Genomic DNA, 15,337 nt, shown 5'->3' on the forward strand with positions numbered 1-15,337 from the left:
CTTGTCAAATAGTTTTATTAGACAGCGGAGACACATAAATTTGACTTGTGTAAGTCTTAGAAAAAGATCTAACAATTGGAAGGAAAATGAAACATGTCCATGTTTCTGCAGAGAATGTGATGGGGACATTTGGTCATAACGTATCTTCTGAAGGCATTTAAAACACACGTGCATGCATGCACACACATAATGAGTCAAGGCTTTGAGATCAAGTCACTCAGATGTCAACTTTTATTGGTTTCTTGCTCTGTAACCTTGGTCAAGTTATTTTATTTCTCTAAACCCTAGTTTCCTTATCAATAAGTGGAGATTATAATATTTATCTTGCTCAGCTTTTAGGATTAAATGTTTGTGAAGTGCTTACCATAGTTCCTGACACAGAGTCAGCTCTTAATAAATAAATTACTGCCATTAAACTAGAATCTTTCCTTAGAACACTACTTACCTACTTTGAGCTTTATATCCATCAAAGGGTAGACTTTACAAAGAAAGTGAATTTGAAAATGTAAGTATTACTTATCTGCTAATATTTTTATCCTTTCGCCTTTAGCTTTGATTCAAGGAATTTACGGATTGGGATGAAAAATATTCACATGGAGATTGCCATCATACACCTTAAAGGAAAGTCTGTAGGAAAGCTGGGGTACAGTCAGCCTTTTGTTACTTTTGTGTAGACTATCTGCACATCTGATTGAGCTGTGCTAGAGGCCATAGCTGCAGTCAGTGCTTCATTTATAGTGCTTCTGGCTTAGAGTGCCGGGCGAGTGAGAGACATACTCTGTGTTTGGGTGGCTGTGGGTGGATGTAGCTTTGTATGTTGACAAGTAGTGTTGAGCTGGGCTGAGGGAATCTGTAGAGAAGAATTCTTGGGAAAATTTATTAAATTGGATGGGTAGAGAAGGGACAACTGGAAGAGTGAATAGGAAGGTGGGTGCCAGCCTGGATTATTACTGATAATTCAGATGGTAGATACTGGATGTTGAAATGCCAAAACAATCTAAATAAATGTTATATTTTAGGATAGTCAATTTAGGAGGCTATGTGTGTGCTGCTTTTAGTCTTGCAGCTTATACAGTAAATATTTTGGAAATTCTTTTGGAAATGCCTTAAGGTAATAGCAGAAGAATTGGTGTCACTTTTGACCCCAAATGAGGTTTCACGGTTTAGTCAGTCTCTGTTTATTCAAACATGTTATTTTTAAATTCTTTTTTTTTAATTATTTATTTATTTTTGTCTGCGTTGGGTCTTGGTTGCTACGCGCGGGCTTTCTAGAGTTGCAGCGAGAGGAGGCTACTCTTCGTTGTGGCATGCAGGCTTCTCACTGCAGTGGCTTCTCTTGTTGCGAAGCATGTGCTCTAGGCGCGCAGGCTCAGTAGTTGTGGCACATGGGCTTAGTTGCTCCACGGCATGTGGGATCTTCCCGGACCAGGGAATGAACCTGTGTCCCCTGCATCGGCAGGCGGACTCTCAACCACTGCACCACCAGGGAAGCCCTGCACTTGTATCTTAAGGGGAGCTCCAACATTACTATTAGTTTTTTTGGCGAGGTGGATAATAGTAGTGTCCTTGGACACCATAGTGAATACATTGAAAAGCACCAGCTAGTCATTTGGGAGTTTGGATTGTTTTTTTTAAAAGAAAAATTGCTGCAATGGAATATTACTCAGCCATAAAAAAGAATGAAATATTGCCATTTGTAGCAACATGGATGGACCTAGAGATTATCATACTAAGTGAAGTAAGTTAGAAAGAGAAAGACAAATATGATATCACTTATATGTGGAATCTAAAAAAAGATGCAAATGAATTTATTTACAAAACAGAAACAGACTCACAGACATAGAAAACAAACTTATGGTTACCAAAGGGGAAAGGATGGGGGAGGGATAAACTAGGAGTATGGGATTAACAGACATACATTACTATATATAAAAACAACAACAAGAATTTACTGTATAGTACAGGGAGCTATATTCAGTATCTTGTAATAACCTATCATAGAAAAGAATCTGAAAAATATATGTATAACAGAATCACTTTGCTTAACACAGTATTGTAAATCAACTATACTTCAGTTAAAAAAAAAAAAGAAAAATTACTACCATGTATTAGTTAATCAAGAATGGTTCAATTGGGCTGTGGGAACAGATGTATATGTATGACTGATTCACTTTGTTATAAAGCAGAAACTAATAAAAAAAAAGAATGGTTCAATTATTATTTTAAATAAAGAGTATTTCTTTTTCAGTAATATTTAAATTAGGTTTCAGTTTTATAAAGTTATTTTATGTTTGTACTTTTTAAAAAGTTATTTTGTGTTTTCTTTTGTCAGGCTGACTTATCCCTGTATAATGAATTCAAATCTTGGAAGGATGAGCCCATAATGGACAGAACGTGTCCTTTCTTAGACAAAATCTATCAGGAAGATATTTTTCCATGTTTAACCTTCTCAAAAAGTGAGGTAATTAAAAACAAATCTTAACAGAAATGCATTAGAGTTGTTCCTATACCTTTTACTAAGTCATGTTGCATATTTTAATATCTCTTACATAAATAAGTTATAAAGTGTCATATTTTACCATTTTCTCCATTCCATATTAGGATCATAATAATTTCTTGGCATTCACTTACTGAACCTCTTTCCTTATTTGAGCAGAGGATCACTTATGCTGCAGTGTGTTGCATTGGAGTGAAGTATTAAATATGTAAGGGGGTAGGACTTAATTTTTAGTCCAAGGTTCAGTGCAAGGGAAGTTATGTACACTCTAAAGTGTTTGTTGGGTTTATCTGTATGTGATTAAAAAGAAGTCCTATTTAGTTTCTTCATCTTTAAAACGGGGAAAAAATGCCTTCCTTGCCTGTGTCACAGGATTGTTAAGATAAAATTAAGTGAATTAAGTAGATAGAAAAACTTAAAAAAAAAATACTACAAGGCAGTATACAAATGTAAGGTCATAATTTTAATTTGTTCTTACATGTGGAAAGTTTGTCTACAAATATCCTGTTAATCAGTGTTTAAGAAAGTTAATCCTAAGAGTCTTACGTTAAGTCTTTAGAGGATTTAATTATATAACACTGCTTGTAAGGAAAAGTTAAGATGAACAGTAAAATGCTTTTGATATGTAGATATGTTAGTCATTGTGGCTCTGGTTTTAGGTAGGCTGTTCAGTATGAGTAATCTTGCCAGAATGAAATTTGTCTATTTCATCAATTGTTTATCAGTTACTACCGTCTCCATCTGGGCATTTAATATTTGATAACTCAGTTAATTCTTTGTAGACTCTTGTGCACATAAATACATGATCAGTAAATATATAGCTAGAATTAACACATTGCTGTGTTATGAATGACCAATAGGAAAAAATAATGCATAAATTTAGCAAAATAAAGCATTAAGATATTCATTTTGAAGTGACGTTACCAGTGGATGTTAATTGTGGGTAAGGGGTGGTGTGGAATTAATGTCTTTAATCTCCTTCTAGATAATAAGAAAAGTTATTTAACTATAACTGAATTGCCTTTCATAACAATGTTTGAATTATAAAAGAATTTAAACCGAGATTATGTGGTTTCTTTCTTTTTCATTAGCTAAGGCAAATCTAGTGGACCTTGGGAAAAATAATTTTTAAAAACCAGTTTATTATAGAATAGAATTTTTATATTTTCCTTCCAGCATAGCATCTAATACTTCTTTGTTTCTTTTGAAGTTGGCTTCGGCTGTTCTGGAGGCTGTGGAAAACAATACTCTAAGCATTGAACCAGTGGGACTACAACCTATTCGATTTGTGAAAGCATCTGCAGTTGAATGTGGAGGACCAAAGTATGTTTTCAAAACCATGTCTTAGGGAAGATACTGAGTTTTAAAAATTTTATGTGTTGTAGTTATTTAATATTTTCTGGTTTTAAATGTTAAATCTCTTGTCAGTTTTCTGTTTAAAGTCTGTGCAGCCCAAAGACCAATCCCCGGGCAGTGTGGGGAATTCAAATTTAGCATCAGTGGAGAGCCCTTTTAATAACAAACGTATATGTGGGATCCAGGTAGATCAGGTGTTAGAAACTTCTTTAAAAACCACATGTTATAATCCATTAGTTGATTATGAAATCTCTTTAGTGGGTCATAAGCAGAATTTTTGTTTGTTATACTTATATGTACAGCTATGTGTTCTGGGCTTTTGTGTAAATTATTTCTTTCTGAGGCTTGCCATCAAAAATAGTTTGAGAAGACAGTGAATTAGACCAAGTCTTACCAAGCATGAAAACAGGGTGCCAGAAGGCTTGGTTAGTCCTCTCCTTTACTACTCTCATTATAAAACTTTCTCACTTTGGTAAATAAACAGCTCTGTCTCCCATATGTGAGAGATATTTGGCAGTTGTATACCTTCAGGGGTGACTCCCACATTTCGTAGCAGGGCAAGCTGTCTTCCAACTGGTCCTGGGAGGAGGAAAGACTGAAACCAACAGTACATAAAACGTTTGCCACAGCTGTTTAAAAAGTGACTTCAAAAGATTTTGAGGAAGCTGCTTAGTTGGTGGTGAAGAACTAGCTCAGTATAGGGGACCGAAGAGCCCGAGAGAGCTCACAGCAAGCAATAATTGAATCCCATCAGGCCATTTTGAAGGCAGAGGAGGAAATAGCTGGTTGAGATTAACTACTAGGTCTGTTAAAGCCAGTCGTAGGAGTTGTATAGTTCTTGTTTCCTGTTATACACGTTACACTCTCAGCAGCATCACACAGTGTTGGTATTTGGGTAACTTAATCCTGTATTTGCTCTGTGAGCCACACGTCTACCTAGAGTTATGTCCTGTTTTACACTCCCCCATGCCACACCTGTAGTATGGTGGCCTCTGAATTTTGGGGAAGAGATTTTCATTCCTAAATTCTGTCCTTCAACAAACACCTGGGTATTTTTATCCTGGTCATTAATACTTTTGGTACTTTTAGTTTCTATGTTATACCTTATTTTAAATATAACAGTTTTTACTGTAGGATTTTAAATTTGTACTTGCATTATATATCACACATTAAACATGTGCAAATATCAAATGATAACAAATCAGAGTCTCAGTTAAAGTAGATTTTTACAGTATTTTAGTAAAATATACAGATTAGGTTTAGAGAATAATTTACATCATTAAGAATATTGTTGTCCTTGTGGGAATGGGGCCAGAAACCAAGGTGTTTGCGGTGCATATTGTGTGGAGAATACTAAAGAAGACGTTGTCATCGTTTATGAAACGTGAAGTATGGCTCTTGTGGATGAGGTTATCAAGATAATCACTAAACGATTGGCACAGTGCTCGGGGAGTTTTGTGGAAGGCAAGATCATTCTACTGGTGGTGATCAGGGACTGTTCTTGGGATTTGATTTGATCTGGGCTTTTGAAGCATGGGTGGAATTGGGGAGATAAGGAACAGTACATATGACTGAATAAAGGAACAAGAAAACAGTGTGTTCAGAGGATGGTGAGTGTATGGAGAGGGAAGATGTGGAAAAAAGGAATTAGAGGTGACTGATTAGAGGGATGCTGTGAACTTTTGGAAATCAATAGGAAGGGCTCTGGTTTTGGAAACAAGATGATAGGTCTAGATTTAGACACGTTGACATCCCTAAGTGAAAATGGCAAGCAAGGATTTGAAATCTTGGGACTAGAGCTGTTAAGGGATACTGAGGTAGTGTGGCATGTTAAAAAAAAACATTGCAATTAGAGGTCAGAAGACTTAGTGTTGAATCCTAGCTCAAATAAAAATATATTGACTTTAGAAATGAGATAACTTAAACACTTTATTATTTTAAAAGTTGATACTTAAAACCACTTTACCTGAGTCCTTTCAAAATTAGAAAAATAGTAGACAAATAGGTATGTCTGCTTCCAAAAGGTGATTTTTATCAGTTTGATGGTTACTTTTTTCTCTTGTGTAAATTGTACTTAAAATAGTATATAGTTCCAAGGACTTTTAACACTTGTCCCTTAAATTTCTTGATTGTCTATCCTCCCCAAGCTAGTAGTTAGTGCTTTTAAATATTGTTATAGATCATTAAAGGAATTTTCTAATAAAGGAAAAATGAGGCTAAATCTCTTTGAAAAGGTAAGAATTCTTTTATGATTTGAATGGCCACTTCCAAAATTACCCTCTTTTAAATACACATTCTCCATATGTTTGCTTAATATGGAGGCACATTTGTATCATATTTCTGGTAAGTATAGCTGAAAATTAACGTTCATTTAATATATTTTTCTTATATAATTTATGATGTATAAAATGCTGTTGGCCACTTTATTTTACTTAGAGCTACACTAATTTTGCATTGACAGGGAATGATAGCTATCTTCAGTCAAGCTTCTAATTTAGGAGGTTGACAACTGGGCTGCTGTGAGTCCAGCCTGATCCTGTTGAGCAGTGGAGTGACAGGTGGCCTGTCACTTAACCAACAGTCATTGAATGTCTGCGGTGTGCCAGGCACATGCTTGGTGCCAGGCATTTAAAGATGAATAAAATACATTCACTACTCTCAAGAGGCTTTCAGGGGGACTTTCCTGGCAGTCCAGTGGTTAAGACCCCGCACTTCCAGTGCAGGGAGCACAGGTTCAATCCCTGGTCGGGGAACTGAGATTCCACATGCCAAGTGGTGTGGCAAAAAAAAAAAAAAAAAAGAGACTTTCAGCCTAATCCCAGCCAGAAAGCCCTCATACCAAATTTTACATGTTGTAGTATGCAAAGAGAAAGGTTGGTATGTCTAAATGTAGGGTACCCTTTGTGTAATTGTTAAGATTCAGTGTATTTGTACAGTAGCTTATTCCTTTATACTTCTTAGGCCTAGGTGCCACGTTAAATGCATATATACCAACCCAACACACCAAAAAGTATCCCATCTGGAAGCTGTTCTCCTGCAAGCTGTCAATAACACGTTCTGAGACTTAAACAGTCACTTTTAACTTTTTTTCAACTGAGAGAGAAGTTGAAGTCCCAGTGGAAAGCTGAGAGCTGCCCTGCAGCTGATTACTCATTTGTAAATTTGCCCCAGGACATATATTAACACATTTAGCTTCTATTTCTAGAACCATGTCTAAAGCTATGCCTGTAAGCTTACACTAGAATGTAAGCCCCAAAGGGCAGGGATTTTGTCTTTTTCATCATTATAGCCCAGCATCACAAAGTGCCTGATACATGGTCGGTTCTCAGATATTAGTTGTCTTAATGAATATACAACTTGTCTAGAAGGAAGGGGCAAAATGCTTTTAATTAAAAAAACTAAAATTTATCCTTATTTTACAGAAAATGTGCTCTTACAGGTCAGAGTAAGTCCTGTAAACACAGAATTAAATTAGGGGACTCAAGCAATTATTATTATATTTCTCCTTTTTGCAGATACAGGGTAAGTAACTTAACCACAAATTTCTTTTTTAATTAATTTATTTATTTTTGGCTGCGTTGGGTCTTCATTGCTGCGCGTGAGCTTTCTCTAGTTGCGGCGAGTGGGGGCTACTCTTCATTGTGCTGCGTGGGCTTCTAGTTGTGGTGGCTTCTCTTGTTGCAGAGCACGGGCTCAGGGCGCGCAGGCTGCACTAGTTGTTGCTCGTGGGCTCAGTAGTTGTGGCTCGAGGGCTCTAGAGCGCAGGCTCAGTAGTTGTGGCACACGGGCTTAGTTGCTCCTCATTAACCACAAATTTTAATAAAGCTTGCTTTGATGTGAGATATTTGACTGTTTAACATTTTTTTTTCTTTTTGGCCTAGATCACTTCTGTATGTAACTTTTTCACGTATATTCGATATATTCAACAGGGACTTGTGAAACAGCAGGATGGTGAGTGTTCTTAATTCATTATAAAATATTTGCATGAAAGTTCAGTAAAATGTATGGAACATAATAGTAAGCGCAAGTAAACTTTATTATTGGTACATTTGTATTGAATCTCTTTTGTAGGTCTAATAAAATATGTGAAGAATTTGGGAACAAATGCATCTTTTAAACATGTTGTATTTAATCCTTATATTTGCCTCATTTTACTCTAATTTTGAGTTTTAAGCAGGATCAGTTTTAACTTTTAAGGGGTATATGATAAACCAGATGGTAAGTGTGGGAGGAGCATATAAAGCCCATTGAATTTACTCCTTAAGAAATAAAAATGAACAAGCTCTAGACATGGTCTGATTTATTTTATTTTATTTTATTTTATTTTATTTTATTTTATTTTTTAATAGATTTTTTATTTTTGGCCATGCCACGTGGCATGTGGGATCTTAGCTCCCTGACCAGGGATCAAATCTGTGTCCCCTGCAGTGGAAGTGCAGAGTCCTAACCACTGGACCGCCAGGGAATTCCCCAGATTTATTTTAATTACTAGAACCCACAAGGTACTAACAATAAATTTTTTTCTGTATTTTCTACTTTCATGTGTGAGTTAATAAAGCAGTCCTGAGCGTAATTCTGAGTGGAATAAAGATTACTGTGTTCTAAATCAGCTGAGACATGCAGATGATATATCCAGGATAGTCAGCCCAGGATTCTCCTGGATTTTTTTTTTTGTGTGTGTGTGCAGTATGCAGGCCTCTCACTGCTGTGGCCTCTCCCATTGCGGAGCACAGGCTCCGGACGCGCAAGCTCAGCGGCCATGGCTCACGGGCCCAGCCGCTCCGCGGCATGTGGGATCTTCCCGGACCGGGGCACGAACCTGTGTCCCCTGCATCGGCAGGCGGACTCTCAACCACTGCGCCAACAGGGAAGCCCTGGATATTTTTTAATGTAGTCTTTCATGGCATTTATAATGTAATCTTTCATGATTACTTATGATTTTATAGCCGAATGTCTTAAATACCAGGCATAGAAACTAATATGGCCTGACAGCTCAAAGACAGTGTTTTGTTTTGTGTTTTTGTTTTTGTTTTTGTTTTTCTTTTTAATATGTATGATTGTTTTAAAACAGAATGTTTTAAAACAGAAATAACAGATACTAGGCTAGGGACAAGTCCATGCCAGTTTTGTATTTGAAGTTGTGGGAAATTTTCCTGTTTATATTTTTCTAAACACTGAAAATTTTCTTATACTTAAAAACTAGTAGATACCTACTATCTTTCTGTCATGTAAACCAGTGAATCTTAATTCTTTGGAAAAATTAGTCGTGTTGATAAAAACTTAGTTGAGCATTTTCAAGCTCTAGTACGTTGAAAACAGTCATTTATTTATAATCCCATATAATTAGGTTTTAATGCATAAAAGAAAAGGGGTGAAACCTGTCTCTAATTAACGTTGAATTTCAAAAGGCCACAGAGCATAAAAGCAGTCTTTAAACTATACAGTACTTTTTATGACTTTAATAAAATTTAAACCTTTTTGAATACCTATTGGTAGATAATATGATTTAAGCTGAAGAACAGATGATTTGTGTTAAGTTGTCAAGCCTATGTTTTCTCCTTGTTAAAAAAAGAAGTTTTATGTAAAAGAATGAAATTAGAACACTCCCTAACACCATACACAAAAATAAACTCAAAATGGATTTGAGACCTAAATGTAGGACCGGACACTATAAAACTCTTAGAGGAAAACATAGGAAGAACACTCTTTGACATAAATCACAGCAAGATCTTTTATGATCCACCTCCTAGAATAATGGAAATAAAAACAAAAATAAACAAATGGGACCTAATGTAACTTCAAAGCTTTTACACAGCAAAGGAAACCATAAACAATACGAAAAGACAACCCTCAGGATGGGAGAAAATATTTGCAAATGAATTAACTGACAAAGGATTAATCTCCAAAATATATAAACAGCTCATGCAGCCCAATATTAAAGAAACAACCCAGTCCAAAAATGGGCAGAAGACCTAAATAGACATTTCTCCAAAGACATACAGATAGCCAAGAAGCACATGAAAAGCTGCTCAACATCACTAATTATTAGAGAAATGCAAATCAAAACTACAATGACGTATCACCTCACACCAGTTAGAATGGGCATCATCAGAAAATCTACAAACAACAAATGCTGGAGAGGGTGTGGAGAAAAGGGAACCCTCTTGCACTGTTGGTGGGAATGTAAATTGACACAGCCACTATGGAGAACAGTATGGAGGTTCCTTAAAAAACTAAAAACAGAATTACCATATGATCCAGCAATCCCACTACTGGGCGTATACCCAGAGGAAACCATTATTCAAAAAGACACATGCACCCCAATGTTCATTGCAGCACTAATTACAGTAGCCAAGTCATGGAAGCAACCTAAATGCCCCTCGACAGACGAATGGATGAAGAAGTTGTGGTACATATATACAGTGGAATATTACTCAGCCATAAAAAGGAATGAAATTGAGTCATTTGTTGAGACATGGATGGATCTAGAGACTGTCATACAGAGTGAAGTAAATCAGAAAGAGAAAAACAAATATTGTATATTAACGCATGTATGTGGAACCTAGAAAAATGATACAGATGAACCGGTTTGTGGGAAGAATTTGAGACACAGATGTAGAGAACAAATGTATGGACACCAAGGGGGGAAAACCACGGTGGGGTGGGGATGGTGGTGTGCTGAATTGGGCGATTGGGATTGACATGTATACACTGATGTGTATAAAATTGATGACTAATAAGAACCTGCAGTATAAACAAACAAACAAACAAAAAAACAACTAATACTGAACTTTTTGGGGGTTATTTGTATGGAAATAGGTTAATATAAATGTTTCAGACATTACATGAAATTTCTAAAAATCTTATATGTTCTGGTATAATGTTATAAGTCATAATTCTAGTTATTACTTTAAAATGTATATCTCAGAAACAACTAAATTTCCTTGTCAATTGCATTATTATGAACTTTCATCAGATCTTTAACCATGGTCATTTTTAAGTCTTCTGTCATTTACAGACAGTTCTGGGTGTACTCTGATGCTTTTGCAAAAGTGTTCCTATAAAAGGGTTTCATCTTCAAGGAATTCATGGAAAAGACTCTGACAAGTACAGGTTTTTGATAACTGACTATACTGCTGAACTGAATGAATAAGCATTTTCAGAACTCTAATGGAAAACTGAGGAATTCATAAAAGTGCTAACAAAAGATCAAGATGGAAAAAAAATTAATTACATGGGACTGAGTGAACTGATGAGGATGATTATAATTTTTGTAACTTTCTGTTTGAATAAAAAAAAAGAAAAGAAAAGAAGTTTTTGTAGGGAAGAATGAAAGGTACTCTACTTTGTGAAAACAGGAAGAAGGGATCATGAGTGGTTGTGGTGATGGTGATAAAAGTGATATCTTGTCTGGTTCCTCTTACTCTTTCACTTCACAGCATTTGTTACACATTGTATACTGAGTGGGTTTGTAGTAAATTATTGTTAATTTTACAATCTGTTTATTATCTGTGCCTTGTGCTAAAAAGGATTTAAAGCAGTTAAATATAAAGCAGGGTTTCTCAGCCTTGGTACTATTATTATTTTAAACTGGATAATTCTTTGTTGTGGGAGGCTGTCTTGTGCATTGTAGGATGTTTAATAGCATCCGTGGGCTTTACTCACTAGATGCTAGTAATGAAAAATGTATCCAGACATTGCCAAATGCACACCTGGGGACACATTCTCCCAGGTTGAGAACCACTGATCTAAACAATCTAATCTGATCATATGTCAGAGAGAGACCTTTTATTATCTAAAACATAGAGCAAATTTCTTCCCACTTATAGAGGGGACTTTCAGAAGCACAGATAATTGAAATTTACAGTTCATCCTCTGCATTTGTTTTTATTTCTAACTGAGCCATACACAAAATCTTTCCCTATTATTACTCACAAAGAATGTTACTAAGTTCTCTGGACTGTCTCTTGTTTTCCTTTTTCTCCTGTTTACTCTGTTAGTTTTAATGAAAAGTGAAAAATGGCCAAGATACAGCAAACTACAGCAAGAAGATGCATAAGTTAGATAATAACTCGTGTAATTGAGCACTGAGTGTAGTTACTCAAGAAAGCAGCAGCATTGCCAGTTACTCAGGACACTGAGATGCCTACCTTCTTTTGGGCTAAAATGGTAGTCAGTCATTGATGTATCTAACAAATCGTTGTAGAAAAATTGGTAAATACTGCTTATTTATTCATAAAGCTGGGATGCTCACAAGTACATGGAGAATTTAGTGTGAAGCAGTGATAGCATGTCTACGCATTAGGTACATCATTAGGAGATGCCCAACTGGCATTTCAGCTAATCTTAAATTTTCAGTGAAACAGATTAAAAATAATTAAGATAATAGTTTATGATTTATGTGTTTCTCTTTTCTGTTTGTATAGTTGATCAAATGTTTTGGGAAGTTATGCAGTTGAGAAAAGAGATGTCATTGGCAAAGCTGGGATATTTCAAAGAGGAACTGTGATACTCTGCCTGGGACCATGCACGAACCTCCCTGAAGACCTGGAAAATGACTGAATATTTTTATGGTTACTTGATATTTATTTCCTTCCAAGGAGTGGGTCCAAGACTTTTTCCCTCTTTTGCAAATTACACTGAGAAGTACTGTGATTTCTTTTAAACTGACCTATGCTGTGTCTGCTTATTCTTTAGTTGAACACACTATAAAGAATTACAGGTGTACTAGTGATTGTAACTTATAGTTGCAAAAAAAAAAGCTAAATAAATAAATATTAGATTGAGTGTGTTTTTGCTTTCTCTTCTAACTCTGACATGATATATAGGGTCAGCTGAATATATTGAATTGTAGTTTTCAAACTTCATAGCAGCCTGCAAAAGACAAGAAAGGTAAGTGAACAGGATTGGCTTCCTTCCCCCCCACTAGAATGACTCTATTTTTGTCTGTTTTATATGTTAGGATTGAAAAAAAAAAGATTTTATTTAAAGAAAGACTTCTTCTGAAAAGAAAGTTACTTTTATTCATTCTGTTCTCTGTAACTTAAAGAATCCCTTTATTATGGTGATTAATAGAGGACAGTCACATTTTATTCTAGAGATGCATTCTTAAACATCTTGATATAGTGTATTTATACTTTACATACATTGAGCACTGTAGTAATCATTGAAAGGGTATAAAGATAAATTAGGAGTTTGGTGTATGCTCAGGGGGGTTGGAAGGGGTGTGGGTTGAAAGAGTGATACTTGGAAAGGATACACTGATCACAGAGCCACTCGATGTGTCAGTTTCAAATTGTAAAACAAATTGTATGGAAAAGCAAAAAGAAGAAATGAGAAACCACTTTAGTCCCTCCATCTAGAGAAAGCTACTCAATATTTTTGAAGAATAGACTTTCAGATATTTTCTACCTATGTGTGTACATTTCTGAAACAAAAAGTAGACTTTCTTTTTTTTTTACTTAAAAATTCTACCAATCTGGATCAATGTAAGGTTTTGATTATAGGATGTTAACTAATTGTGTTTGGAGATTAGTTTGTTTTAAATTTCTTTTTCATGTCATAATGCTGTGGTGAGGATCCTTATGTATACTTCTTGGAACATTGTTGGCTTATTTCCTTCATATAGATGCCTAGAAGTAAAATTGTTGGGTCAAGCAAGGTACATGTGTATTTTAAAATATTTGATCTGCATTGCCAAATTGCCGTCTAGAAAAGATGAACCAATTTATATTCATAGCAGATGTGTATGAGAGAACTGGTGTTCTGAAGGTGGTATTACTTTCAGTCCCATCTCAAAGGTTTGGTCAACCTTACGTATAGAAGACTCAGTCACCAGGATGGATGGAAGCGCACAGACAAAAGGATATTTGAGAATGGTATGGTAGAAACCATCATTACCATGCCCAGCTCAAGAATATGAAATTGAACATGAAAAGAAATTTGAAACTAGAATTTTATGTCTTGATAGTTCATGTGAGGGCATAATAAACATGCGCTCAGACTTTCAAAGCTTCAGAAGATTTTCCACACAAAGATGCAAATTAAAAACACTTTGGGGGGACTTCCTTGGTGGCACACTGGTGAAGAATCTGCCTGCCAATACAGGGGACTCGGGTTCGAGCCCTGGCCTGGGAAGATCCCACATGCCGCGGAGCAGCTAAGACCGTGCACCACAACTACCGAGCCTGTGCTCTAGAATCCGTGAGCCACAACTACTGAGCCCACGCGCCACAACTACTGAAGCCTGCATGCCCTAGAGCCCGCATGCCGCAACTACTGAGCCTGCGTGATGCAACTACTGAAGCCCATGCACCTAGAGCCTGTGCTCCACAACAAGAGAAGCCACTGCAATGAGAAGCCCGTGTGCACCGCAACGAAGAGTAGTCCCTGCTCACTGCAACTAGAGAAAGCCTGTGCACAGCAACAGAAACCCAACGCAGCCGGAAAAAAAAAAAAATTGGGGGAGCTTCCCTGGCGGTCCAGTGGTTAAGACTCCACGCTCCCAATGCAGGGGACACAGGTTCGATCCCTGGTTGGGGAACTAGGATCCTGCATGTTGCATGGCATGGCCAATATATAAATAAATTTTTTTTAAAAAAGACACTTTTGGAGAAAATACTAAAACTAAAAGAGAAACAAATCCAGGAGATGCTTTGAGATTTGGGAAGAAAAGTGACCAGACACGTAGAGAAAGTTTGTTGATAACTTTAAAAGAATAAAAAAGTAAGGCTAAAGAAAATTTTAAAACTTCAAGTATATCCATAACAATCTAGAACTAAAATTCTTTACAATATCAACACAATGGGAATGAGAGAAGACCAGAGAGCATGGGGATATATTAAATTTCTTGTTAGATGAAAAATGGAGATAATCAGTTAAAAGTAGAGAAACAAGAGTATGATATGGAAATAAAAAGTAAGTAAAAAGATAGTCAAGTTGGATTAAAGTATATGATAACAAAGCATAAGGACATGGAAATGTTGGAATAAAAGAATGGAAAAAAGATGCCAGGAAAATACCAAAAGAAAGCTAGAGTGGTTATACTGTTAACAGAAAAGAACATGATAGGACAAAAATATTATTAGACATAGAGATGGGTTTTACATAATACTAAAAATTGAGTGCACCAAGAAGTCTTAATGGAAAAATAGAAATAATAAAAATGGAGAAATTTAAAAATACTAAGAGCTGACTAATAATATCAGAACTTACAAGGATACAGAGAAAGTGCTTCAAGGAAAAGTTTATAGCTTTAAATCCTTATTTATATTTTTAAAATGAGCTGAGTGTCCAATTAAAGAAGTTATAGGAGAACGAGATGAAGGAGATAAGAGCAGAAACAGAAAACAAGAATGCCGTAGGAGATCATCAGAGCTATTGAGTCTTTGAAAAGATGAACAAAATAGACAAAAATTTCTGGCAAGTTTATCCTGGAGAAAGAGAAAATGCACAAATAACCCATATTGGGAACGAAAAGGCGTA

At 36.0% G+C, this 15,337-nt stretch overlaps 1 protein-coding gene across 1 annotated transcript in view; it reads left to right on the plus strand.

Moving 5' to 3' along the window:
- RAB3IP (RAB3A interacting protein) overlaps window positions 1-12,514 on the plus strand; it is a gene marked incomplete at its 5' end in the record, with an annotated part of 36,246 nt that extends 23,732 nt beyond the window's left edge. Inside the window, 5 exon segments of the mRNA XM_079715543.1 lie at window positions 2,333-2,461; window positions 3,708-3,820; window positions 7,276-7,375; window positions 7,735-7,804; window positions 12,280-12,514. Of these exon segments, the coding sequence (XP_079571669.1) occupies window positions 2,333-2,461; window positions 3,708-3,820; window positions 7,276-7,375; window positions 7,735-7,804; window positions 12,280-12,362 (495 nt within the window). The 3' untranslated portion in view covers window positions 12,363-12,514.
- Window positions 12,515-15,337: the final 2,823 nt, after the last annotated feature.

This window comes from Hyperoodon ampullatus (assembly GCF_949752795.1).
Source record: "Hyperoodon ampullatus genome assembly, chromosome: 11".
Classification (NCBI taxonomy): domain Eukaryota; kingdom Metazoa; phylum Chordata; class Mammalia; order Artiodactyla; family Ziphiidae; genus Hyperoodon; species Hyperoodon ampullatus.